This window comes from Cetorhinus maximus, chromosome 18 (genome assembly GCF_964194155.1).
Source record: "Cetorhinus maximus chromosome 18, sCetMax3.hap1.1, whole genome shotgun sequence".
In the NCBI taxonomy this organism is placed as follows: Eukaryota; Metazoa; Chordata; class Chondrichthyes; order Lamniformes; family Cetorhinidae; genus Cetorhinus; species Cetorhinus maximus.
The window spans coordinates 4,811,414-4,838,213 of record NC_135896.1 but is presented as its reverse complement, the minus strand read 5'-3'; the positions used below and the strand labels follow the sequence as shown (position 1 = coordinate 4,838,213).

General features: G+C 42.5%; 1 protein-coding gene across 1 annotated transcript in view; it reads left to right on the top strand.

Moving 5' to 3' along the window:
• LOC144693549 (cytosolic carboxypeptidase 2-like) overlaps positions 1–26,800 on the top strand; it is a 51,532-nt gene that overhangs the window by 22,813 nt on the left and 1,919 nt on the right. Inside the window, exons 11-15 of the mRNA XM_078563393.1 lie at positions 641–763; positions 4,396–4,566; positions 6,495–6,570; positions 15,501–15,581; positions 17,447–17,605. Coding sequence (XP_078419519.1) covers positions 641–763; positions 4,396–4,566; positions 6,495–6,570; positions 15,501–15,581; positions 17,447–17,605 — 610 coding nt within the window. The remainder of the gene's footprint in view (positions 1–640; positions 764–4,395; positions 4,567–6,494; positions 6,571–15,500; positions 15,582–17,446; positions 17,606–26,800) is intronic.

The window sequence follows — 26,800 nt, the reverse complement described above, 5'->3', positions numbered from 1 at the left end:
GATACTCCTAGATGGGAAAAGTTAAACCCCAGTCCTATCTATCATGACTGCAAGATAAAGGATGAAAAACATGGGCAATGAGCCCAGTTCTGTGACCAAATTTTTCATGTACAAAAGCTGCATGCTGGGAGTGTTAATTTGTGAACTCTGCCATTTTAGTGGGTATGGTAGAGTAGGGGTTATGGTACTGGACTAATAATTTAAATCCCACAGTGGCACCAGGTAAACTGGCCATTTCAAGCTACCAGATTGTCATTAAAAACCCACTTGGTTCATAGTGTCCTTCAGGAAAGGGCCATAGCAACCCTACATTCTCTGCCTTACACGTGGCTCCAGTTCCACTCAAAAGCAAAAACGAAATACTGCAACGTTGGAAATTTAAAATAAAAACAGAAAATGCAGAAAAACGCTCAGTAGAACAGGCAGCATCTGTGGAGAGAAACAGAGTTCGTGCCAATGGCAAAAGGTTGAGTTAACAAATACTTGTTGAGTATTTCCACCATTTTCTGTTTTTACTTCAGTATCTTCCTACGTTGTAAACTCTTTTCAGGAAAATTTAGAGATGGTCAAAAATGCTGTCTTGCCAGTATCACCTACATCCTGAGTACAGATTAACATTTTCATCATGTTTTGCCTTTAGTTTGTACAGCAACCAAAGGCACACAAGAAACCTGAAAAAACACATGCAGGAAAACATCAAGGTTGTTCACTTCAAGCCCCTTACCAAAGTGGCAGTGACTTGGAATCTGCTGTAAATGTGTTGGTAAGTGCTATATTACTCATGCATGTGCTCTCTTCTCGCTTGGCAAAGAGGATGAAAATCAATCTCTGAGCTCTTAGCATGTGCAGCCAGGAATCCAATCACTGGATAGAACAATAGTACAATTGCAGAGGGGCCATAGAGATACTCTTTCAAAGAGTAATCCAGCTAGTTCCACTTTCCCACTCTTTTTCCATAAACCCTGCAATTTTTTTCACCTTGGCAACATCTAAGTATTCCCCTGCTCCCAGAACACCACTTAGTCTCTCCTCGTTAGGTCTACTAGTTCCTCCGTTCCCTGCTGAAAGCAAAGTGCCAACACCTATTGTTTTGCAGCTTTATATCCAGCTCACCAGGAGCTATACAAAAAAAATATATACAGAATGGTTGGGCCTCTGATGTTGCTTGTCCTCTCACCACATAAGGACTTCAAAAGTACTTCATTGGCTGTAAAATGATTTTGGACGTCATGAGATCATGAAAGGCAGCGTGTACAGATGAAAACTCTTTATTTTCTGACTCTAGTTGTTTTCCTGTTGCTTTTGGACCTACTCTTGGCATAAGGGAGGCAGGTGTTGGAGTATATGTCGCCTTCCTGACTCCATTCAATTTACTTGGGCAGGGAAGGTCGAGAACGGTCCAGAGGCCAACTGAGGCCCTTAAGTGACTACAGAGGGCCCCCAGTGAAACAACATTCCCTGCCCTCATCAGCAGCCCCCATCGCTTTGGCGGGACATGCCTGACTGGTCCCAGAGAGCCTGACCCCACTTGGCTGGGTTCTGTGGCCTTCTCTGGAGTTACTGGTCAGGTGTAGTCCTAGCAGTGCCCACTGCTCCTGGCGGCTCTTGGAGGTGGGATCTCTACCCTTAAAGGAATGGGAGCCGGGATGCCAGGCAGTTAAATGCCTGATGGGCATAGAATTGGGTCAGTGTGCCAGAAACAGCCATTGCATCCTTGGCTTTCCAGCTTGCCTCAGGGCCACTGCTGCTGGCATTAAATTCAGTTCATGAGTTGAAGTTTCGTCAGTCATTTGTTCTTTAAGTGATTATTCTCCCCTTTTCCCCTTTTTAAGTATCTTCATCTTAAACCTTAACCAACTAGGCAGGTGCATGACCTTTTTGACCCATAAACATGCATTATTCCACACTGTGGCTTAGCATCAGTGCCTAACCATGATCCACCTGGAACTGTTTACTTCTTCCTTTATTATTTTTTTATTATTCATTTGTGGGATATGGGTGTCACTGGCTAGGCCAGCATTTATTTCCCATCCCAGTTATTGTGCTAACTGTGCTCCCTCAGCAGCAGGAATATTCAAGAAATGGTAGCAAACGGAAAAGGACGGAGGATCTACAGAGTGCTGATCGTCATCCTTTCCAAAAGGTTTGGATAAGCTTCATTATTAAGATAGAAATGTTGCACATTCTGGATCTTTTACCATTCCTAGTGATGAATTGTTGCTTGATAATGTCCATCGAGCTTGAGGTGGGCAGAAAGAGCTGAGCAGAATGAGCCTACCTTCCGACTCCACCTAAGCCTCCCCCAAAAACTGTTCTGAGAACCCTAACTGTCATAGTCAGGCCTCAGTACCATTCTGTTGTAACAGTTCATTGGTCAGTGAGGATCAAAATTGTGTCTGCTCCACAGCAGACTTCAGTATATCCAGAGGAGTTAAAGGGAAAGCCGGGAAAGGAATCTTCTGGGAAAGCCGTAAAGGGGTGGATATCACGCGTAACAATTTCTGTGGGCTGACTCCCTCCAAAAATAAACTAATTTATGAGCCGTTTTGTAAGTCTTTATCAGAGCAGTCCCTTTTAAGACTGCTATTGCGGTTATAAGGCCCTAATTTGCATGAGCCAATGAGGGTCATGCCTATTTCTGATGGCTGCCAGGGTCGATCATGTCAAGACCCTTACCATTATGGTGGTGACTTGGATGACGGCACCAAAGACGTGGTAGGCATTGTATTGCTAAGAGTAGCCTGCTAAAGACTTCAAGACCAGAGCAATTGTAGTGCATTTTTGCAGATGACACAAATATAGGTGGGAAGGCAAGTGATGACACAAAGAGTCTACAGAGGGATATAGACAGGTTAAGTGACCGGGCAAAAACTTGGCAGATGGAATATAATGTGGGAAAATGTGAAGTTATGCATTTTGGCTGGAAGAATGGAGGAGCTGAATATTATTTAAATGGAGAAAGACTGCAGAAAGCTGCTGCACAGAGGGATTTGGTGTTCCTCATGCATGAATCCCAAAAAGCTAGCATACAAGTTCAACAGGTAATAGGGAAGGCAAATGGAATGTTGACCTATATTTCAAAGGGAATGGAGTATAAAAATAGGGAAGTCTTGCTAAAACTATACAAGGCTCTAGTTAGACCATACCTAGAATACTGTGAAATGTTTTGGTCCCCTTATCTAAGGAAAGATGTACTGGTATTGGAGGCAGCCCAGAGAAGGTTCACTAGGTTCATCCCGGGTATGGAGGGATTTTCTTGTGAGGAGAGGTTGAGTAGATTGGGCCTGCACTCATTGGAGTTTAGAGGCGACCTAATTGAAACATATAAGATTCTTAGGGGGTGTGACAGAATAGATGCTGGGAGGTTGTTTCCCCTTGTAGGAGAGTCTAGGACCAGAGGGCATAATCTCAGGGTAAGGGGTCACCCATTTAAGACAGAGATGAGGAGGAATTTTTTCTCTCAGAGGGTAGTCAATCTGTGGAATTCTTTACTGCAGAGGGCTGTAGAGGCTTGGTTGTTAGGTATATTCAAGGCTGAGATAGACAGATTTTTAATCAGTAAGGGAATAAATCAATAATTTAATCAATAAGGTAATGGGGAAAAGGCAAGAAAGTGGAGTTGAGGATTATCAGATCAGCCATGCTCTCATTGAATAGTGGAGCAGACTCGATGGGCCGAATGGCCTATTTCTGCTCCTACGTCTTATGGTCATCCTGTCCCTCAGGGATTCAGGATCTTAGGCATTTTTAGATCGGGCATTGAATTGAGTTGTGGGTGACAGATTCAGGGCCCAGTGGAATAGTAATGACTGGAGTCCACCTGCCTAAATTCTTATTTCTCAGGACATGAGCACAGGCCAGGTTTTGGCCTTCACCGTTTAAGTGCCATATGTGTGAACAGTTACCAGGCTATCCACTGCAAGTCATTGACTCAAAGGTAGTGCATGACTGAGTGAGTAACATTCTTCCCTCTGAGTCAGTTGGTTGTGGGTTTAAGTCCCACACCAGATACTTAAGCACATATTAAGTAGATATACCGAGTCCAGGACTGGAGGTCTGCTGCTCTGTCAGAGATGTTGTCTTTCTGATGAGACATTAAACTGGGTCTCCTAACCTCTCAGATGAACATAAAAGATGCTGTAGCCCTATTTGAAGAAGAACACTGGAGTTCTCTCTGGAATCCGAGCCAATGGTTTCCCTGAAATCAAAAATGACTAAACAGTTGATCTGATCAATACCTTATTGCTGTTTGTGGGGTCTTCCAATGTAAATATCTGTGGTTGTGTTTCCTACAATACAACTTTAAAGGTATTTTAATGGTTGTAAAGTGCTTGTGGATGTACTGAGGTTGTGAAAGGTGCTATCGAAATTCAAGTCTTTCTTTCTTTCTTATAGATGCAGCCAACGGCAACTCCTTGCCAGATGGAAGGTGCCACAGTAAGAACACAACCTCAGTCCCATGATCACTTTGAAGAGCATGAGCCTGTGTATGAACATGGGCAGGAGGAAGAGCAGCCTGGTCATCAGGTTGTACCCCAGGGAATCACTACAGTGGATGAAAGAAAGGTACTTGTAGACTTTTGCAGAAGAATAGTTCATCCTTTGAGGTGAGGATGACCATGTTCACCATATGGGGTGTTTGGTTGTCGGGTTCCAGTGGGTATGTAGATGATTGTTGAGGCCACTCTGCAGCCAGAAGGTTCAGCTGCAAACAGGACAGGATAGTGCCGATGATTGAGTTTTGGATGATGCTTGCTCGGGATCTTCTTTCCTGTGTTTTCTCTCTGCCTCTGATACGCACTTGCTTTTGAAGGAGGCTACAGCCTTTTTTATTTGGTTGTGCCAGGTGCAGTGATCCTGGACCAATTTCTCCCAGGACTCGGGGTCGATATCAAAACTCCTAAGCAAAGCTTTCAGAATGCCCTTGTACTGTTTCCTTTGACTGCCATGATAGCACACCCCAGACTCAAGATCTCCATAGAAGGTTTGCTTTGGTAAGCGAGTGTCAGGCATTCTGGCTGCATGACCAGCCCAACTCAGTTGTGACTGTCTCACTATAGTGTGGATGCTTGGCATGTCACCTTGGATAAGCACCTCAGTGTCTGGTATTTTCTCCTGCCATGTGATCTTCAGGAGCTTCTCAAGGCAGCTCCAGTGAAAGTGGTTGAGCTTCTTGACATGACGATGTTACACAGTCCAAGTCTCACATATTTAGAGTAGAGTGGGCAAGATTATTGCTCTATAGACTTCCAGTTTGGTAGGCAGACTTACTCCTCTTCATTCCCAGACTGATATCCGAAGTCTGCTGAGGACCACACTTGCTTTGGCAATTCTTGGATGTGTTTCATCATTGATAGACAGCTTAAGAGAGTGTGCTGCAAGAGATAAGTGAACTTATCTGCTGCTGACAGGTCCTGGTCATGGTCTTGAAATAGTACTTTCCTGAAGCAGGCTGGTACATTACTTCACGTTGAACACAAGACTGAAGTTGGTACATGCATTGGAGAACAAGTTGTGTGTCCAGCTCTGATCTGGCAGCTAGTACACAGTCATCGGCAAGCACCAAATCATGAAGTATGTTCTTGGAGACCTTGGTCTTTGCCTGGAGTTGTCTCAAATTGAGAAGCTTCCTGTCCACACAGTATCTGATCTCGATGCCGGGATCACCATCATGGTAGGCATTGGAGAGCATGACGAAGAAAATATGCTGAAAATGGTTTGCATTAGCACGCAGCCTTTTTAACTCCATTAATGACTGGGAATGGGTCAGAAAACTCACCATCATCCAGGGCACATGCAAGCATGCCATCATGGAACTGTCGAACCATTGTGATGAATTTCTCAGGTCAACCAAATTTCTCTATTACCTTCCAAGGGCCCTCATGGCTGACTGTGTCAAAGGCCTTGGTCAGGTCAACAATCATGGTTCCGTTCTTGTATTTCTCCTGAAACTGTCTAACCGCAATCTCCGTATCAGTGGTCCCTTGATCTTTTCTGAAACTACACTGACTCTCTGGCAGCAGATTCTGGTTGAGATGTTGCACTAAACGAAGGATTCTGGTGAAGATTTTGCTGGTGATGGAGAGGTGTGAAATTCCTATATGAATATCGCAATGTCGCGAGTTCTTTTCTGCTTGTACAGGTGGGTAATGGGGGCACCTTTGTATTCTTGCAGGATTGTCCCTTACTGCCAGACAGGAGTTTGATAGCTTTCATTGTTTATAATGTGGGAGGATCATCAAGAGAAAATTTGATGGCAACCTGTTGATTGTTTCTTTATTGATAGATGAAGGCCAATTATGGACGTGGTTAAAGTGCTCTGCCCATGTTTCCAGAATTTGGGCTTTTTCTGTGGGTGGTGTTGACCCACCGGCGCCAAGGATTGGTGATGAAATAATAGACTGGGGCACGTAGACAGATTTCAAAGCATCACAGAATCTCTTCAGGTCTTTGCAGTCAGCATATGACTGAAGATTGTCTGTTTTCTGATTCAGCCAAATGTCTTGCATCTCTCTGAGTTTCTGAATCACCTCATTGTTTTCATCGAAGAAATCTTAATACTTATGAAAGGTAGGGCCAAGGGCCTCTAGAGCCATAGAGTACACTGTATCCCTGAAAATTGCCCAGTCATCCTCATTTGAGTGAGTGATCATTTTCATTGTACTCAGGCAACAATCAAGTTTGTCTGAGAGAGATTCTTTCATGATTGCCTGGATGAGCCTTGAGGTATTTCTGGATTTTCATGCCCTGAGGACGTTTTGGGGGATCCATCTTGATGTTTAGCTTTGAACAAATAAGACGGTGATCAGTCCAGCAGTTAGCACTACACATGGCTTTTGTTACACACACATCCTGCCTGCACCTTTATCTGGTGATGACATAGTCAATTAAATGCCAATGCATGGAACAGGAGTGCATCCAAGATGCATTTTTGCGATTAGATAGGTGGAAAACTGTGTTGGTGATTAAGAGCTTACGCTTAGCACACATCTTCAGCAAGTGGAGGTTGCTGTTGCAACTGCCAACCCTGCTATTTCCAATGGTCCATTCCCATGCCTGGTGAGCAAGCCAACTCTTGTGTTGAAGTCACCAAGAACGATTTTGGTACAGCAGCAATCAAGGAAAGAAGATCATCATGGAATTTATCTTTGACTTCCTCAGGGTTGAGCATTGTAGGAATGTACATACTGATGAGATTTGCTTACTTGTTGTGCAGGGGGACTTTAAGCATCATCAGACGATCACTAACATTCTTAGGAAGTCAAATCAACTTATTGACAAGATGGTTCACGACAGCAAAGCCCTCCCCAGCTTTGCGCCGTCCTTCTTTTCCATGGCCACTCCTAAAGAATGTGTAACCTGCACTGATTTCCTTGAACTGACTCAAGTAGATAAGTATCATTGAAGGCATTGATCTGGACTTTGTACTTAGCCAGCTCTGCATCAACAAAAGCAAATCTTCTCTCAGGTGTTATCCATGTACGTTCAATGCGCCAACGTTCCAATGTTACTTTTACTTTCTTTTTTGAGATTGCCTTATGACCAAGTTGATAGGATCCCCACCAGCTGCAGCTACTGGCCAAAGTAGATGAAACAGAAAATGTTTAGGACACCTTTTCTAGTCCATTCCACATACTAGGGATGTTGTGTGGTCCTGAAAAAGGCTGCTTAGTCACTCAGGAGGCTGTCGAGTTCCACTTCAGCTTCTTTCCAGTGAAAAATGACCCTATGGCCAGAGCCACCTGTGTGGAGGATCAACATTGATTTTAAAAGGGAAAACCCTGCTTGACCAATTTAATTAAATTTCTTGAGGAGGTGATAGAGAATAGACAATGGTAACGTAGTAGATGTAATTTATCTAGACTTGTCATGACAATATAATAATTTTTCATAATATTATTGTGATTTATTGTAAAATGGGTTAATAATGGGGTTTGGATAGTTTCTCTGTGTGTATGTGTGTGTGTGTAGGGGATTTAATTGAATTGGAAACAGCTGGCCTGGAGGATTTGAATCATCAACAAGAAGCTAGGTTTGAAAAGCTAAATACGTAAACATGGTGGAAGTTTTAGAATATGAGGTATGAGGAACATTTGCATTTTTAGATAAATTAGATTAGTTTGAATTTCAAAGAGATGGTAAGATGTTACACCTAGCCAGAAGAAGCCAAGCCAAACAGTGTGTTGTTTTTTCCCAAAGGTTACTGATAAAATTAGTACTATGAAAAGATTCGTATTATGAGAGGGGTAAAGTTCCAAAGACATATCGGAACAATGCAATTTACATTAAAAAGGGAGAAACATGTATAAAGGAGATGAGGATATGTGTCAGAGGAGAAGGAATTCTAAGATCTAACACAAGTGTGAAAAGCCTTCAGCCTCTGTGCATCAAGTTGCTGTCTACAGGAACCGAAGCTGAGAAAACTCACTTTGAAACTCACTGTCCAGGGTATCGTGTGGCTTTGCCTGGATCTGTTTAAATCTATTTGTTTTTACTGTTGCCTTAACGGAGGTGTAACTGGGGGCCAGATTCATTAGGGGTTTCAGGAGTTATAATAGAAATTCGTAGACCTATGTATGTGCTTGAAATCCTTTCTTTCGTTAATAAATGTTTAATTTAGTTTTCTAAAAACTTCGGAAGTCGCGGTAGTCTTATTACTTCTGAATTCAGGGCACGCATCTCGGAGTAAAATACAAATTGCAAAACAGCTGTGACCGCGAGATCAAGTTTCCCTCATGGATTTGAGGCATATCATCTGCCACGTCATAGCAAGACTAATGAATAAGATCAGAGAATATGGAATCATAGGAGAAGTGGCAGAATGGATTGCTAGCTGGCTTCAAGGAAGAAAGCAGAGAGTGGGAGTAAAGGGTAGTTATTCAGATGGTAGTAGATGGAAAGTGGTGTTCCACAAAGATCAGTGCTGCGACCACTGCTGTTCATAGGATGTTATTGGTGGGGGATTCAGCAGTGTCAAGGGGAGATGCTTAGACTCTCTCTTGTTGGAGATGGTCATTGCCTGGCATGTGTGTGGCATGGAAGCTGCTTGCTATTTATCAGCCCAAGTCTGATCATTGTCCAGATCTTGCTGCATTTGGGCACAGACTGCTTCATTTTCTGAGGAACTAAGAATGAAACTGAACACTGTGCACATCCCCACTCTCACTTTATGTTGGAGGATTACTATTGCTGCGATGGTCGTCCTCCAACAACCACAACCAACTTCCTTTGTGCTAGGTATGACTCCAGCCAGTGGAGAGCTTTTTCCCTGATTCCCACTGACTTCAATTTTGCTCAGGCTCCTGAATTCTACAATTGGACAAATGCGGTCTAGATATCAGTCACTCTTACCCTGCCTCTGGAATTCAGTTTATTTGTCCATGTTTGGACAAAGGCTGTAATGAGGTCTCCAGGTGGAACCTGCTAGTTTACCACGTGAGGGAAAAAGGAATAGAAAGATGTGTTGATGGGGTTAGATGAAGCAGGTTGGGCGAAGTCTCATGTGGAACATAAACACTGGCATAAACCTGTTAGTTCAATGGCTTGCATGCTGTAAATTTTAGATAATTCTATGTAATATATAAAACTGCAGATGAGGATGTTTGTGCCATTCCGCAACAGCAATTATAGCTGACTAACCCTGAACTGTCTTCACTTTCTCCCAAAGATTTCTCCGGGCTTGAGTGCTGAAGAAAATATAGCTATTTCAGAGGTACCTGCTTCCTATGTTCTCTTTTATTTCCAAGGATAAGTGGACATTAAAGTTTTATTGCGCAAATAAACAAAGACTTTAAAAAAGTGTATTCATAATGGGTGTGAACCTCCTTGGAGATTGTCCTGTTCTGACAACGTAGCTTTCATGGAAACACCATTTACATGTGTAAACCAGGATTTTTGCTGATGTTATGGTGGCAAAGCAGGAGAAATTTCAAGAAAATTCACCCAGCATAGTGTTTTTATTATGTCTCCCATACACACTATAAAGCAGTTCACATATAATTTAATGAATTACTTTGAAGTCAGTGACTTGTTATCACCTTGTTAAAGTGGTGGCCATTTTGCACACAGCCACAAACCCCAAATAGCAGAGGGATAAATACCCAGTGTGGCAAGCTCAAGCAGGCTGAGGACCAAGTGGTTTGACACAGACTAGAATTTAAAACAAGTGCTGTCTATTCACATTTAATGTGTAATTCATTGGAGTTCTTTGGAAAGTCCTGGGGATATGAAGATGTGAAATAAATGTAAATTCTTTCTAAAGCTAAAAAAAACATGAAGGGGTAATCTATGGAATTTGTGTTGCCAATGGGCTTCCCAATTCAAATTTTTAAATTCACTTAAATGGTCAGAACATCATGGATAGTACGTGCTGAACCTTTTGATATACATTCTAGGCAAATGAGTTTCTCCTCTGGCATAACATCAAAAAACCACATCTTAAAAAAAGGAAATGCTAATACCTAATGGAAGACACAGCTATCAAAGGGAGCACTGTTTTGAAGTTAGATTATAGTATTGTAATCCCGATTCTGTGTATAACTGTGGCTGGTGGTGATCTTGCTCTGAATCAGAAGTCACAACATTCAGGCTGAAACTTGATTGCAGCACTGAAGGAATGCTGCATTGTCAGATAACACATTAAACTGAGGCCTGACTGCAGTTCCATAGGCCCCATAGCATTATTTTGATGAAGACATGTTTTCCCTGGTGCTTTGGCCAACATTTATCCTTCAACTGACATGACTAGAGCAGATTAGCTAGCCATTTTCAGATTTGTGTTTGTTGGAGTTTGCTGTGTGCAAGTTGGCTGCTGCATTTCCTACATTACAATAGTGACTACAGTTGAAAACGTAATTGGACGTAAAATGTTTTCGGATGTTGTGAAAGACTCAATATATTTTTATTCTTCAACTTATCTTTACTTCTACCCTGCAGGTTAGGCTTGAGACTGGTGAAGATTCTGTGAATAATGACTATGTGTCTGGCGGAATAAGCATGAGACTACATCACCCTACAAATAGTAAGATACTAGCTTACTCGGTAGTGACCCGAGATCATTGATAGTATTAAAAAGATAGAGTCAGAGTTGATGTTGGAAGGAGAGGGAGTAATTCTATTAAAACATCCAAAAATCATAAGAATGGGCCATTGAAGTTCATCCTCTAGTACCAGAGCTCTATAATGTTAGAAATCAACTTTATCCTAAGCATACATAAAGGTTTAAATGCTAATATCATACCCAAAAAATTATTCCATGGAGTAATTGCCATCTTGAAGCAATTCCTGATTAATTTAAATTTATGATCCTCTTTATGCCCTACTATTCTGGCTAATTTAAAGTAAAATTCTTAGTTTACCCTACCTGTACACATCATAACTTTGGGATTACTCTGGCCTGTTGTTCTCCTTTCATCCCACTGTTTGTGGCAGATCCTATAACATTCTTGGTCCTACTTGTTAATTTATTCTGAAGCCAGCTGGTGAAGTAGGAAACCAGACACCAATATTTTACTTAAATCTAGATTTATTACAGAATTAAACATTACAATTGCCTGCCTCCTGTTTAACCAACACCCAGTGTTCCAGAAGTCTCTCTTTATAGTTTTATCTCAGGATGCAGACAGAATCAAGTGGAAACTGCGGAGTTGCGGTGATTTGTGTCACCCAGCCACAGTGGCCTTTCAGGGTCCTGTGAAGGTTCATCTGTTCATCATTTTGAGTGAAGATGAGTCATTCTGAGGTCGGATGGAGGCGGATTGTGGCAGAAGGCTCAGCTGAGCTTACCTCAGATCACAGAGAGGACAGGTGGGGCCTCAGTTTAACATCTCATTTGAGAGAGGGGCACTTCCGATATTGCAACCCTACCTTAAAACTGCATTGGAGTGTCAGCCTGGATTTTTGCACTCAAGTCTGGAGTGGGACGAACTCAGAACTTTGTGACTCAGAGGCAAGAATGCTTTCCAATAAGCCACAGTTACTAATAAATAGCTCCTCTGACAGTATAATGCTCCCTCAAGACTATTGAGCTCACAACAATCTGGCTTTGAGGCAAGATTGCTACCCACTGGGCCACATTATTAATTGAATTCAAATCCCACTAGCCGCCATGGTGGGATTTGAACTCACATTCCCAGCGCATTAGCTGGGGTCTCAGGACTACTAGGCCAGTGACATTACCAATACACCACCCCGTTTCCCCAAAATTCGCAAACATCTTGCAATGAGTTCTAAAGGAGAAAGTTTCCATCTCTGTGTGGGCTTGAACAACCGACCTTTGGTTAACTGCCTGATGTTTTGTGCTCAAGCTCAATAGTGGGACTTGAACCTAATACCTTGTGATTCAGAGGCAAGAGTGTTAGCAACTTTGCCTCTGAGAAGCTGGGGAGGTCTCTCTTTATATTCTTTTGGAGGAACCTGTCAGAAGTAAACAAAACAATGATTAACCCCTTTGAAAGGGGCACTTTACATCAATCTTAATGAAACAAACAGTTTAATGGAAACCGGTGGTAATGATGCACTTTAGCCTCCTCAGCGCCCTTTGGTCGTGGAAGGCCTCAAGCTGTGGACACAGTGTGCTCCCTTTCCAGGGACACCGAGGTATGAACATCACCTCAGAAAGTCTATAAACTCCTTTGAGTACCCACTAATGAATAAACAAATCAATGAATGGTCAACCCCTTAAAGGTGGAGTCTATCTTCATATGTGCTCAAAGTACTTAATCAATTAATGCCCTCCACCTGTGTTCCTTAACCTTAATAATACAATTAACACACCATTAACATGACTTACTGAAGCACCCTCCCTAAACTTCTCCATTTCCCTCTCCTTCCCATTAGAAAGCAATGATTATAGGGCCATATGATCGGAGTGTTCAAAAAGTATGAAAGGATGGGACAGGGCAAATTGAAGCTGACGGTTTCCAGAAGTTGAGAGATCCAGAATGAGTGGTTATAGGTATAAGATCAAACGTAAGAACACAACTGAAATAATTCATTTCAAAACAAACTGTGCTTAAAAATACACAAGGTTCAGCCAATTGGACCCAAGTAAACTTTTCTACTGTACACAGCATTTAAGCACAAGGGATGATAGTTACAAACTCAAGAAAAAAGAGGTCCCATTTTTTAACAACTACGTGAAATAGATTGCTGGTACTGGTGGTAAAACAAGAGACCTTCAATGGGTTTCAATGAGGACCTAAACAGGCGCTTGTCAACAAACAAGATCCAAAGTTATTTGAAATGGACCAAAGGAATACTGTGGATAGGTGGGCTAGATATGGGAATACAGCGCAAGGAGGAATAATTAGTGCAAAGCCATTCAAGGGTGAAGACAGGAAGCACTTCCTCACAGTAGTGGTAGTGGAAATCTGGACTGCTACCTCTTTCCAGTGCAAGTGAAAATCTTTTTCACATAGGGAGTGGCTAAGATCTGGAGTACACTGCTTGAGAGTGTGGTGGAGGCAGGGTCAATCGAAGCATTGAAAAGAGAATTAGACTGTTATCCGGAAAGGAAGAATTTGCAGGGTTGCGGGGAGATGGCGGGAGAATGGCACTAAGGGAACTGCTCACTCGGAGAGCTGGTGCAAACACGATGGGCCAAGTGGCCTCCTTCTGCATTGTAACAATTCTGTGATTCAGTGATTCCCCACACCGTGTCTCCTGAGAAAACTGTTGAGCCTAGATCAATTGAAAATGTCAAAACTTTGATTGAAAGATATTTGGGTAATGGATATTGAACCAAGATGGATAAATGGAGTTAAGAGCCATGATCTAACTGAAATGTCAGACAGGCCTGGGGTGCTGAATGGTGTACACCTGTTCCTACAGGTAAGGGTCCTCCCAACTTGTGATCTCACAGATTTCATGGAAATCATGAAATGTGGAATTGCTGAAAAAAGAGACGTGTCTAAGCTTTTTGCCTTGCATTCATCAGGACACTCGCTAGAAGATCAATATAAGGGGGAAAACAACAATTTATACTGCATGTGAAGAGTGTGCTGATTGATTGGCAAGCGGTGTTGCCATGGAGTATGCACCACTGATGGTGACTGACAGTGAACTGCATTGTTTGAAATTTAAACCAAGCAGCTTGACCCTGATTGTTCAAGGCATTGCCCTGAGGAATGAATCAGTGAATGGCTCTCTTTCCCCCTTATATTGGTATTCTTGCGAATGTCCTGATCAGTGTAAGACAAAAAGCTTAGACATGTCTCTTTTTTCAGAAATACTCAAGTTCTGTACTAAAAAATGTCTAAATATGGAATTGTCCTCAAAACTAACCTTCAAAGCATTGTTTAAAATAAAATTGGAATTACTAATAAAATAGTTGTTTTAAAACCGCTCAGTGGTCACTGTGATGAAAAGCATTTTACTTTTTTATGTGATCATATGATCTTTGAAAAGGAAATGGAGAAAACACTTGGCTCAGGAGTAAGAATTCTTTCAGTCACCAGGTGTAAAGTTAAAGGTGCCAACAACATCTTCCCCTGCCAAGTGTTTCCACCACAATCACAAGCAGGTTTTAATAGAACAAAGCAAGTATTTATGAACATATATATGCAGGATGTCAGTCTATGCTAGTTTCAGGAAAGGGAGATGGGAACAGGAAAGGGACATGGGATTAGGATGACTGCTCATGTGGAGGATAATCACCAGCATCTTATAGGTCAGGGAGACTCAAAAAAGGAAACTTGAGTTGAATTTATGATCCTTGCTTTGCTTTAGCGTTTGGTGAGAATGTTAATCCAATGACATTTTGCCCCTGTAGGATGACAGTTACCTGAATAGATACTGTAATATTTAATTGCAACATTAAGGTATTGTGTGTACTGAGTGTAACAAGCTTTGTAGCACCTAATATATTGTTACCTAAATCGTATGAGTATAGTAATATGAAAAACTGGAAGTATCCATGACTTTTGCTATTTATGCTGTGACAGACAGGTGGAAAATCTTTGAAAGAGCTATCCAATTAGCCCCACATCCCTGTCCTTTCCCCAGAACCTCTTAAAAAAGAGAATCTGTTCAAGTGACCATGCCCTTTTGAAAGTTATTATTGAATCTGCTTCCATCATCCTTTCAGGCAATGCATTCCAGATCACAACAACTCGTTATGTGAAATAAACATTTCCTAATGTTGCCGCTGGTTCTTTTGCCAATCACCTTAAATCTATGTCCTCTGGTTATTGACCCTACTTTCACTGAAAACAGTTTCTCCTTATTTACCCTATCAAAATCATTCAGATTTCAAACACCCCTATTAAATCTCCTCTTAAGTCTCTCTTCACTCAGGAGAACAACCCCTGCTTCTCCAGTTTCTTTATATAACTGAAAGTCCCCATCCCTGATACCACTCTAGTAATTCTCCTTTTCATGATCTCCAAGGCCTTGACATCCTTCCTAAAGTGTGATACCATGGGCTTCTAATTTTGCTAAAATATCTATTATGTAGTACTCCATCAGCCTTTTGAAAATGGCTGCTTTTTATCTCTTTGCAGCGATTACAAGGGAATATCAGAATTCAGATTCTATCTTCCCAGCTCAGGTCCACAAAAAGAATTTAAATGGTCCCAAATATGGTGAGTTGAAATCAATTATGTTAGGAGCAGAAGGAATGTTGAGAAGATAAAGACTGACCTTGAATTTAGTACTAACCTGTCAGATTGTCTACCTGAGGCAGTCAAATATTAGATGCAGGGACTGAGAACATCTCATCCAACTGCCTTGCTTCATGTCAGCACCAGAAAGCTGTTTGAACAAGGGAACTAGCTTAGCCTCCCCCAGAATCTATACTCGTGCTTTCATGTTACTGGATGCAGATGTTGTGTTCCCCCCGCTCCCATACCCCATGAACACTCCAAATATGAAGCACTGTTTCTCTTGCTACCCACATTAGATCAGCTAACTCAGCAGATAACGTGGGATGGAAACTTGGGCTTAACCATTCGGAATTGTTCCACATCATTGGTAGCTGTGCATTTACACCAGGACTATCAGGAGGAACTTTGAAACGATGGCATTTATTTCTCATTGTTGACATAATCTGAGGTGTAATCTAAGCTACTGACTGAGCTGACAATGGGGTTTGCTTGGAAAACATGGGCGTATTCACTGGGTCCTCGTGACACTGCATGTTCTACATGACCCATTGAACCCAGTGAAGAACAGTCAACTCTTTTTGATTTAAGGCTGTTTCATGTGGCCTCTGTGGTTTTGAGTGTGATTGAAGCACAGTCCATGTCAGTCTATAAGAAAGTTCCACATGTTATTCAGGTAATTGAAGGAAAAGGGGATAAAGGGATTTTTAAAAAAATTCATTCACGGGATGTGGGCTTCGCTGGCTGGGCCAGCATTTATTCCCCATCCCTAACTGCTCTTGGGAAGGTGGTGGTGAGCTGCCTTTTTGAACTGCTACAGTCCATGTGGTGTAGGTACACCCACAGTGCTGTTAGGGAGGGAGTTCCAGGATTTTGACCCAATGACAGTGAAGAAATGGCGATATATTTCCAAGTCAGGATGGTGAGTGATTTAGAGGGGAACTTCCAGGTGGTGGTGTTCCCATGTATCTGATGCCCTTGTCCTTCTAGATGGTAGTGGTCAGGGGTTTGGAAGGTGCTGTTGAAGGAGCCTTGGTGAATTTCTGCAGTGCATCTTGTAGATGGTACACACACTGCTGCTACTGTGCATTGGCGGTGGAGGGAGTGAATATTTGTGGATGTGGTGCCAATCAAGCACCAATCAAGGATATGGGGAAATAAGGGAGTATGAGAACAAAGAGCAGTCACGTGAAGAATAAGCATCAACATGCAATGGTTCAGCCAAATGGCTGTTCATGTAAACCCTTGTGCGGGGAAATTGAGTTAAGGTACAGATCAACCATGTCATAATTGAGTGGTAGAGCAGGCTCGAGGAGCCAAATGGCCTACTCTTGTTCCTTTTTTCCTTCCTTTGGGTAGGATGTTACGGATGTTAGTGCGAAGAAGTGGAGCATTTTACACTTTGCACAACCAGTTTTACTGCCTTGCACTTCCTGGACAGGTTTAGCATGGTAAAATGCAGAGTAAAGCTCCCAATCAACTCTGTACCAACCTCCACCCCCACTTCACCACCCCACTCTGCCGCACGCCACCACTGTTTCCCACACTAGTCTTTCTGTGGCTTCTCTCAGGCACAGGATTGAGACTGCTCAATTCCCATTGCATATTACAGCTAACAGTGAATGATTTTCATATCATCTGTCTGGGCTGGATTTGAACTCAAAGTACCAGAGGTAACCGTGACTAACCGCTAACCCTCCATTTCACTTTGAGCTAAAGAAAGTAACGAAAGAGCTGCTCCCATACATGCTGCTGTCATCTGCAATTTCCACACTTCAATACATACTCTCGACTTTGAAGAATTAGTTCAAACAAAAGTGCTTGTGACTTCTTGTTTCATCCTTCAGAATTTGAGTGGGTTCCAAAAAAACAGACTGCCAACCTGAAAACGTCTCACTTAAAACCACAGTCATTGGCATCACCAGCATGCTTCTACCCAGTTAGCAAAACAAAGCTTCCTGTCATTGGCCATGTGCAGAACAGGGACTTGAGGATGACCAGAAGAGGTAAGAGAAAGTCCGAGGAATTTGTTTAAGAAGCCCTTTAAATTAGAATTAGAATTAGCCCTTAGAATTAGACCTGTCAGTACACCTCCTACTCCTAGTTGTGTGTCACCTAGTAAGATTGTTTTAAGTATATCAGTCTGTTAACGCCTTCGTTTTTATTTTCTTCATGACCAGGTGGGTGTATGCAATATTCAAACTCATAAGACAAGAGAGAACTTACATTTCTGTAATGCCTCAGGAAATTTAAAAGCTCTTCACATCCATGAAATACGTTGTCACTCTTATGCTAGAAAATGTGGCAAACAATGGCAAGCAACAAATAAGAAGTATCAGTTAATGGGATAGAAATTAGTTTGTGATTCAATCCTTTTCCAGCCATTAAATGGGTGCAAATCTGACCAATTTAGCACTGGGGCAACATATGTTGTTCGGGCCACTCTTAAATGCATGGGGCCCATTTTTTACATGTCACTTTAAACAGTGATTGGCTCCTTGGGATATGTTAATGAGGGGCCTAACACCTATATAAAGAGTCCTCTGAGAAATTAGTTTCTGCTGAGTGGAGCAGTTGTGATGCCTTAGCTGCGGGGGTGGTCATTCCCACCATGGAGCCCTTCCTTGTGGCATGGAGCAGCCATAAAGGATAGTACCGCTGGGAACACACTCGTGGTCTTCCTATGCAAGTGTAAACCCTCCTGACAACCAGTAAAATGCCAGTGGGGTGGGAAGTGGCTTATAATTGGTCAGTTAATTGGCTGCACCACTGTGGTTCCCATTGATTACCATATCCCATGGAGCCGGAAAGATGTCAGCCTCTCCTCCCAACACCTTTCTCCACCATTTTACGTGGCCTCTCATCTCTCAGCCTACATTCAGAGTGTTGGTAAAACATGTACTCTCAGCAGAAGGCCTTGTCCATCTTGATTTTTCAGAGAACATCTCTCCTAGCTGCACCTAAGCCAAAAGCAGTTTGTTCACCGGCTGCACTTCACTAAGGAGGTGGGTACAGACTGTGTCACTTTTTGCAACTGGATCTGCAGCCACAAAGCAGGGTGAGGGCAGTGGCATCAGTTGTCATCAAGGTGACTGGGACCATCAGTTTTTATGCCAGCAAATCATTCCAGGCTGGAACACGTGACATTGCCAACATATTGCGGTTCACCATCCCTTACTATAGCCAAGAAGTCACATAGGTCTGAATGCCAAAAAAGGGAACTTCATTGTTTTCTCTCTAAACAGAGAAAAGCAGGAGCAGTGGGCATGTGGCTTTGCCAGGAATTCTGAGATTCCCCTTGGTGCAGGGAGCCATCGACTGTGTGCTTTTGGCCTTTGCAGGCACTGCATCACAATGTGGAGATGTACTGAAACTGCAAGGTGTGCCATTCACTCAAGGTGCAGTTGATGTGTGACCACTCCCAGAACATCATGTTGGTGAATGCTTGCTATCCTGGCAGCAGTCATGATACTTCCACCTGCACCGGTCCTTAACACCAAACACCTTCAAAGCACCACACTGAGCCGAGAAGGGATACCTGATGCAAACTTGGCTAATGACTCCCCTCCACATTCTGACTATGTGGCCAGCACTCCTACAACAAGAGCTACGCTGCAACGTGAAGCATCAGCATCCTGAAACAATAGTTCCACTGCCTGGACTGGTCTCGGTGGGGTGGTGGAGGAGGTGGGGGGGGTGGCGGTGGGTTGGGGGGGATGCGGGGAGTCCTCCAGTAATGGTGTGTATCTCCAAATTTGGGGTGGTCAGCTGCATCCTCCATAACCTGGCCGTAATGGGGGTGCAGCCCTTGCCACCAGGGATTCAGCAACCACCTCAGGCGGAGGTAGCTGCATATCTCAGGTGCAGGAAAGCTATCTGTGAGTGTATCATCAGACTCTGCTTCCTCTGAAAGATCCGCAGATCACTTTTGCTCAACACTTCCTCGTCTTATCATCCTTTTGTTACAAATCATCATGGTGCCCCTTTGGCCATAATGCTGAAATAAAAAAAAACCACAAAACAATCATTCCATACCAACTTTATCCAACAATACACCATAGAATACTTAACTAATCATCCTTCTGCATTCCCTTAGTCCTATTGGCGTAATTGGTGCTCCTACGTAATGCTACTACCCCAGTGGCTGGTGGAAGGCTGCAGTGGGGAGACTGCAAATGGCCTTGCAGGATGCTGTCGAGCAGCTCTGTGCCTTGAAGTCCCAGTTCCATCACCTCAATAGTCTGGGCTGGCTGGCTGACAGGCAGCGGCAGGAGCAGGGGCGATGTGATAGTGGTGGATGCATGAATGCTCTCATCCTGACAGGCTTTGTGCACCATGCCATTCCCCTGGGGTGACGCTTCAGCAAACCTAATAATCTGGAAAGCAGATTGCCTGACTACTGTGAGACTACTGGCTGCAGGCCCACATGTGTTTTTGAAGAGTTCACTGCAACTTCCATGCTGGAAAGGATGGGCAGCGCACTCTGTGCGAATCCCTGTGCCAAGTTGGAACTCCTCCATGCCCCTCAGCAGTGACAGAAGACTCTCTGACAGGCTTGCCAATATTACTAATTTGGCCAATATTATAATATCAAGCTTTTATGCATGCATGCCCATTAGCTTTTTCCTATATGCCACCCCATTAAAGTTCTCATGTGAGTCCTCTGCAGCAGATCTTGTGTACAACCTTGCCATCTGGTGTACTGACACAAGTGCTACTGGCCTGGCTGCAGCCAGCTTCTGCCTGCTGACTCACCACTACATGCAGATCCCACCGCTATGATACCGTTTAAGGTACACACTGTGTACCAGTATATCTGCATTTGAGCTGGTGACTGTGATTGTGAGATCAGGTATCATTGCTTCTTCTTCCTCAGTATCTTGTTAACCCCCTCCAGCTCTTGTTCTTCCAGCACTGGCTGTCCAGGTGGCAGTTCTGAAATGAGAAAAGGCGGGCAGAGAAGGGTGGAAAGCAAGATGTACCTGCTTACACCATTTGCAAAGCGTACGTCAGTGGAGATTGTGGAATTTGGGGGAATTGGAATCTGAGAAGATGCAGTAGATAGGGACATTGCATCACACTAATGGTTCCAGCTATGGTGCTGGTCATTGCCGTGCCAAGAATGTTGAGCATTGTCTCCTCCAATAGAATGAGGGCATGCAACCATGTTGCCTGCCCTCCGCCAGTTTGTTGCTGTTGCTTCCTGTTATGGCCACCTTTTGCTGCAATAGAGAAGGAAGATTGTCAGTGAGCATCATGCTATTTGTTTGGGTTATTCAAGGAAGGAATGGTTTGGTTAAAGAAAGCCGAGTCATTTTTTAATTAATTCATGTGATGTGGGTACCGCTGGTAAGGGCAGAATTTATTGCCAATCCCTAACCGCCCCCGAGGAGATGATCTGTATTCAGTAAAATTGGTTGTGGGATAAATATTGACCAAGACACCAGGAAGAACTGCTTTTCTTCAAAAATGAGTACCTTTGGATCTTTCACATCCACTTGAGAGGGCATATGCATCTCATTTGACAGATGACACCTCTGACTGTGCAGCAGTCCCTAAGAACTGCACCGGTAATGTCAACTTAAATTATGTGCTCAAGCCTCTGGAGTGAAATTTGAACCCATAACCTTATGACTCAGAGGCACGAGTGCTACCACTGAGTCATAGTTGACAATATAAATGTGTCATTGTTGTTTTAATCCCAATGTCCGCTCCACTGAATTGCCACCTGAAAGTGCAGAAAACATCAAAAAAGTCAACTTGGTTGTATAGAACTTGAATATTGCTGAAAAAAATATACTATTGAAGCTTTTCATCGTGCACTCATCAGGGCACTTCTCAAGAAAACCAGATCTCAAAGTGAACAACAATTTAAACTGCACGAGGCAAGGTGCTAAGAAAACATTTACTGATTTACATTCTTTTACTTTTTTCTAATATAGAAACTTTCTATAAAGTTTTCGCAGTGCCACCATCCCTCCTAACAGCAGGCAGTGTCAAGTAAGTGGAAAGGATTAGCTCATGAAAGTGTGAGATCATGCACTTTGGTAGGAAAAATGAAAAGGCAGACAATTATTTAAATGGAGAAAGACTCCAAAAAATTGCAGCACTGAGGGATCTGGGTGTTCTTGTGCATGAAACACAAAAGTTAGTATGCAGGTGCAGCAAGTAATTAAGAAGGCAAATGGAATTTTGGCCTGTATTGCTAGGGGGTTGGAGTTTAAAAATAGGGAAGTCTTGTTACAACTGTACAGGGTGTTGGTGAGGCTGCACCTGGAGTTCTGTGTACAGTTTTGGTCCCCATATTTAAGAAAGGATATACTGGCTTTGGAGGCAGTTCAAAAGAGATTCATTAGGCTGATTCTTGGGATGAAGGGGTTGACTTACCAAGAACAGCTAAACAAATTAGGCCTTTATTCATTAGAGTTTGAAGAGTGAGGGGTGATCTTATTGAAACGTACACGATTCTGAGGGGGCCTGACAGGGTAGATGTTGAGAAGATGTTTCCACTAGTGGGGGAATCTCAAACTAGGGGACATAGTTACAGGATAAGGGGACACTCATTTAAAACTGAGATGCAAAGGAATTTCTTCTCTCAGAGGGTAGTGAATGTCTGGAATTCTTGACCTAAGAGAGTTGTGGAAGCTAGATCACCGAAAGTATTTAAAGAGGAGATAGATGGATGTTTGAAATATCGGGGAGTTGAGAAGTATGAGGAGCTGGCATGAAAGAGGCATTGAGGCTGGGGCAGATCAGCCAAGACCTTATTGAATGGCAGGGCAGGCTTGAGGGGCCAAATGGCCTACTCCTGCTCCTATTTCTTATGTTCCTTATGTTCCTAAAGTTTCATTTGCTGGTGTGATTTTCATAGTTGCAGAAACTTCAGTACAGAAAGTGGCTCTATTGTGCCTGTACCACATCAGAATCATCTTTTTCCTTTCTCCATTTCATATTTTCTTCAACTGTTTAAGTAATTCCCTTTTAAACATTTTGATTGAGTCAAAACTGAATTGAAATTCTCAAGGTATAGATTTAAATTCACATTCTCTGGGTTACTAGTCCAGTAACATAACCACTCACTGCATTACCATACCCCTGTGATCATGATCTTAAATCCTGGAGTTGAGCTTCAACCACCAACCCTCATGATTCAAAGATTTACAGTACAACCAACTGAGCCAAGCTGACTCTCAGTGTTTTTTATATATTAAGAATATATGAAATGGGAGCAGGAATAGGCCATTCAGCCCTTCGAGACCGCTCCACCATTCAATGAGATCATGGCTGATCTTCTCACTCAACACCTTTTATCTGCACTATCCCCATATCCATTGATGTTTTTTATACGTAAAAATCCATCAATCTCAGTCTTGTACATACTCAACAACTGAGCCTTCACAGCCCCCTGGGCAGAGAATTCCAAAGATTCAACATCCTTGCGGGGGGTTACCATTAACCAGAAACTGAACTGGACCAGGCATATAAATACTGTGGCGACAAGAGCAGGTCAGAGGCTAGGAATCCTGCGATGGGTAACTCACCTCCTGACTCCCCAAAGCCTGTCCACCATCTACAAGGCACAAATCAGGATGGAATACTCTCCACTTGCCTGGATGAGTGCAGCTTCAACAACACTCTAGGAAGCTTGGCACCATCCAGGACAAAGCAGCCCGCTTGATTGGCACCACATCCACAAACATTCACTTCCTCCTCCACCGACGCACAGTGGCAGCAGTATGTACCATCTACAAGATGCACTGCAGGAACTCACAAAGACTCCTTAGACAGCACCTTCCAAACTCACGACCACTACCTTCTAAAAGGACAAGGGCAGCAGACACATGGGAACATCACTACCTGGAAATTCCTCTCCAAGCCACTCACCATTCTGACTTGGAAATATATCACCATTCCTTGACTGTCGCTGGGTCAAAATCCTGGAACTCCCTCCATAATACCATTGTGGGTGTACCTACACCACATGGACTGCAGTGGTTCAAGAATGCAGCTCACTACCACCTTCTCAAGGGCAACTAGGAATGCGCAATAAATGCTGGCCTAGCCAGCAACGCCCACATCCCATGAATGAATTTTTAAAAATTCACCGCCTTCTGAGTGAAGAAATTCCTCCTCATCTCAGTCCTAAATGGTCTGCCCCTCATTCTGAGACTGTATTGTCCCCTGGTTCTAAACAGCAACCCCCAGCCAGGGGGAGCATCCTTCCTGCATCTACCCTGTCGAGCCCTGTAAGAATTTTATATTTTTGAATGAGATCATCTCTCATTCTTCTAAACTCCAGAGAATAAAGGCCCAGTCTACTTGATCTTTCCTCATTGGACAATCCCTCCATCCCAGTAATTAGTCTGGTGAACCTTTGTTGTACTCCCTGTACAGCAAATATATTTTTCCACATGCAAGGAGACCAAAACTATACACAACACTCCAGGTGTGGTCTCACCAAGGCTGTACACAATTGCAGCAAGACATCTTTACTCCAATACTCAAATCCTCTTGTCATAAAATTTGCCTTCTTAATTGCTTGCTGTACCTGCATGTTAGCTTTCACTGACTCATGAACAAGAACATCCAAGTTCCTTTGAAGTTCATTGTGATTATTCATACAGGAGAATGAATTATATATAGAATTTACAGTACAGAAATAGGCCATTCAGCACGATTGGTCTGTGCAGTTGTTTATGCTCCACATGAGCCTCCTCCCACTCTATTTATACATCCACCATTCTCCTATTCCTTTCTCTCCAGTATTTTCCCAGCATCCCCTTAAAATGTATCACATTTCACAATTTTACAAATGACTATGCCCCCATCCAAGAAAATGTGTGCATTGATGTTGTTATAAAGATTACAAATCCTGGTCATGGTGTTAATTGTTAAAAGGTGTTTTTAATGTGTTTGTGCACAATATCTCACAGCAGTGAAAACCCCGCAACAACAGCTGATTGCCAGTCTGCACTAGATTCAGCTCAGGTGGAGCAGGCACATTCACGTGATGCGGATCCTAATAATCAAGAGGAGGTGTGTTTAGTTGAAAACCCGTCCACAGTCCCAACTGGTTTGGCCAGTAGCAGATTAGGAAATGGGGGCAGAAGCTATCGGCCTTGCTCTGGAAAACAAGGTAATGTCTTTTCCAGGCTAGTGCTTGTTTTTTTTCCCTTAGGAATGTTCCTTATCCTGGTGTACACTTTTTAAGAGGCGGATTGAGAAATTTAATTTTGATTCATTAATATTAATGAATAAGAGTATTATAACATTGGTAAATCATTATTAACTGTATATTAATTGTAGGCAAATGGTGGGCATTAACTGTACCCCTGTAAATACACACCGACTGCAACTGTGGTTGTTGGGTTTGGGAGTGCTTGTTTGTAATTTGTAAATTTGTCAATAAATCTTTATAAAATTGGTTCCATGTCCATCCTTCACCAACTGGCATATAACATGGTGGTAGAAAATGGCTGCTTAAAGGTGAAGTTTGGAAGCTAAGAAAAATTCAGACAGAAAACTTGAATCCAAGTAGCCATTGTGGAAAATATTAGAAAGTAAGTGTAAATTGTTGGGGCATGATTATCATCTGCTGTCCTTGGAGTATGAATTACATGACCAGTGGAAGTATGAAGTGGATATGTGACATGGATAATGTCCCTACTAAAGAGGAAACAGGAATAGCCTTGTTGTTGTCACTTCTTACATGAAGTAAAATTATAAGGTATTTTGTGAGCTAGATGCCCATCAGTTGGATAGTGAGCCAGGTTTGGACCTTTGTTAAGAGTCCATGGATAAAATTGACAGGAAAGATGATCTGTTAAATGCCTATGAGGCATGGTTAGACTTTGATAGATTTCAGAAAACATTCCATGGAAATATATATCATGGACTTTAACAGATTACACAAGAGAATTGACAAAATTAAATTTGGGGATCTCTGGGTCAGTACTAACATTTAAATTTCTGGATTGTGCTAGGGTGTCTCATTTGGACTGGTTCTAACAGGTGTTCGGTTCTTGGCAAGGGAGATTCTGTTGAATTAGATGTCTGTTGCCTTGAACAAATCCCGAGTAAAGTAACTTCCTACATCCTTCATGGAATAAATGGGACATTACATATTGGCACCAAGAAAAGAGGACTCTATGATTGCTAGATTTCAAAATGGTCCAGATTCTGAATGCAGGTGGCAGCACAGTGAGGATCAAAGCATCTTTAACAGATTTGGCTGTTACAGTAGAAGATAGAATTGGAATGGCAATAATGGGTAAATGAATTCCAGGAATGCTGAAGGAACTGTTAATAGATGCTTCAGGTGTGACTCCAAGTGTCATTTTACAAAGAACTGCCCAAAACAGAGAGGCTGGATCCTCAAAATGTCACACAATGAAGACATTTCTGAGGAAGAGGATGAAGATAATGATGAATCTGAATGAAATATCATTGGTCATAAGGAATTTTAATCCTGTGATGAATGTGTTGGTTGTTTTTGTGCTGTGCTCGATTCACTAAGTAGTGAGGGTTGATGCAAGGTTAAGCACATAAAAAGTGTGACTTGTTTTAGCTTTAGTGATGACAACACATTGAGGTCACTAAAGGCAGTTGTAATTCCATGTGAAATAGCTGGAGCAAGCCATTTTATAATTTGATACAAAAGCAAAATACTGCAGATGCTGGCAATCTGAAATAAAAACAGAAAGTGCTGGAAAACCCAGGTCAGGTAGCATTTATGGAGAAAGAGAAAGAGTTAACATTTCAGGTCGAAGACATTTGATCAGAACTGAGGAAAGATAGAACTGTAATAAATTTGAAGAAGTGAAAGGGAGGAAGGAGGGGGGTGAGGAAGAATGAAAGGGAAGGTCTGTAATCGGGTAGCAGGCAGAAGAGATTAAATGTCAAAAGGTTTCATGATACAAAAGCCAAAGGAAGTGGTAATGGATAAAGTAAAGAAACAAAAGATGTGTCCAGATGAGGTGTGAATAGCTAGACAGCAGCCATCCGAATGCAAAGTAAAGGACAAAGAGGAAATAAGGTAAAACTAACATGCAGGTACAGCATGAAACAAAATGGAGGCAAAGGTTATAATCTAAAATTGTTGAACTCAATGTTGAGTCCAGAAGACTGTAGTGTGCTGAGCTGAAAGATGAGGTACTGTTCCTTGAGAGTATGCATTGAGCTTTATTGGAACACTATAGCAG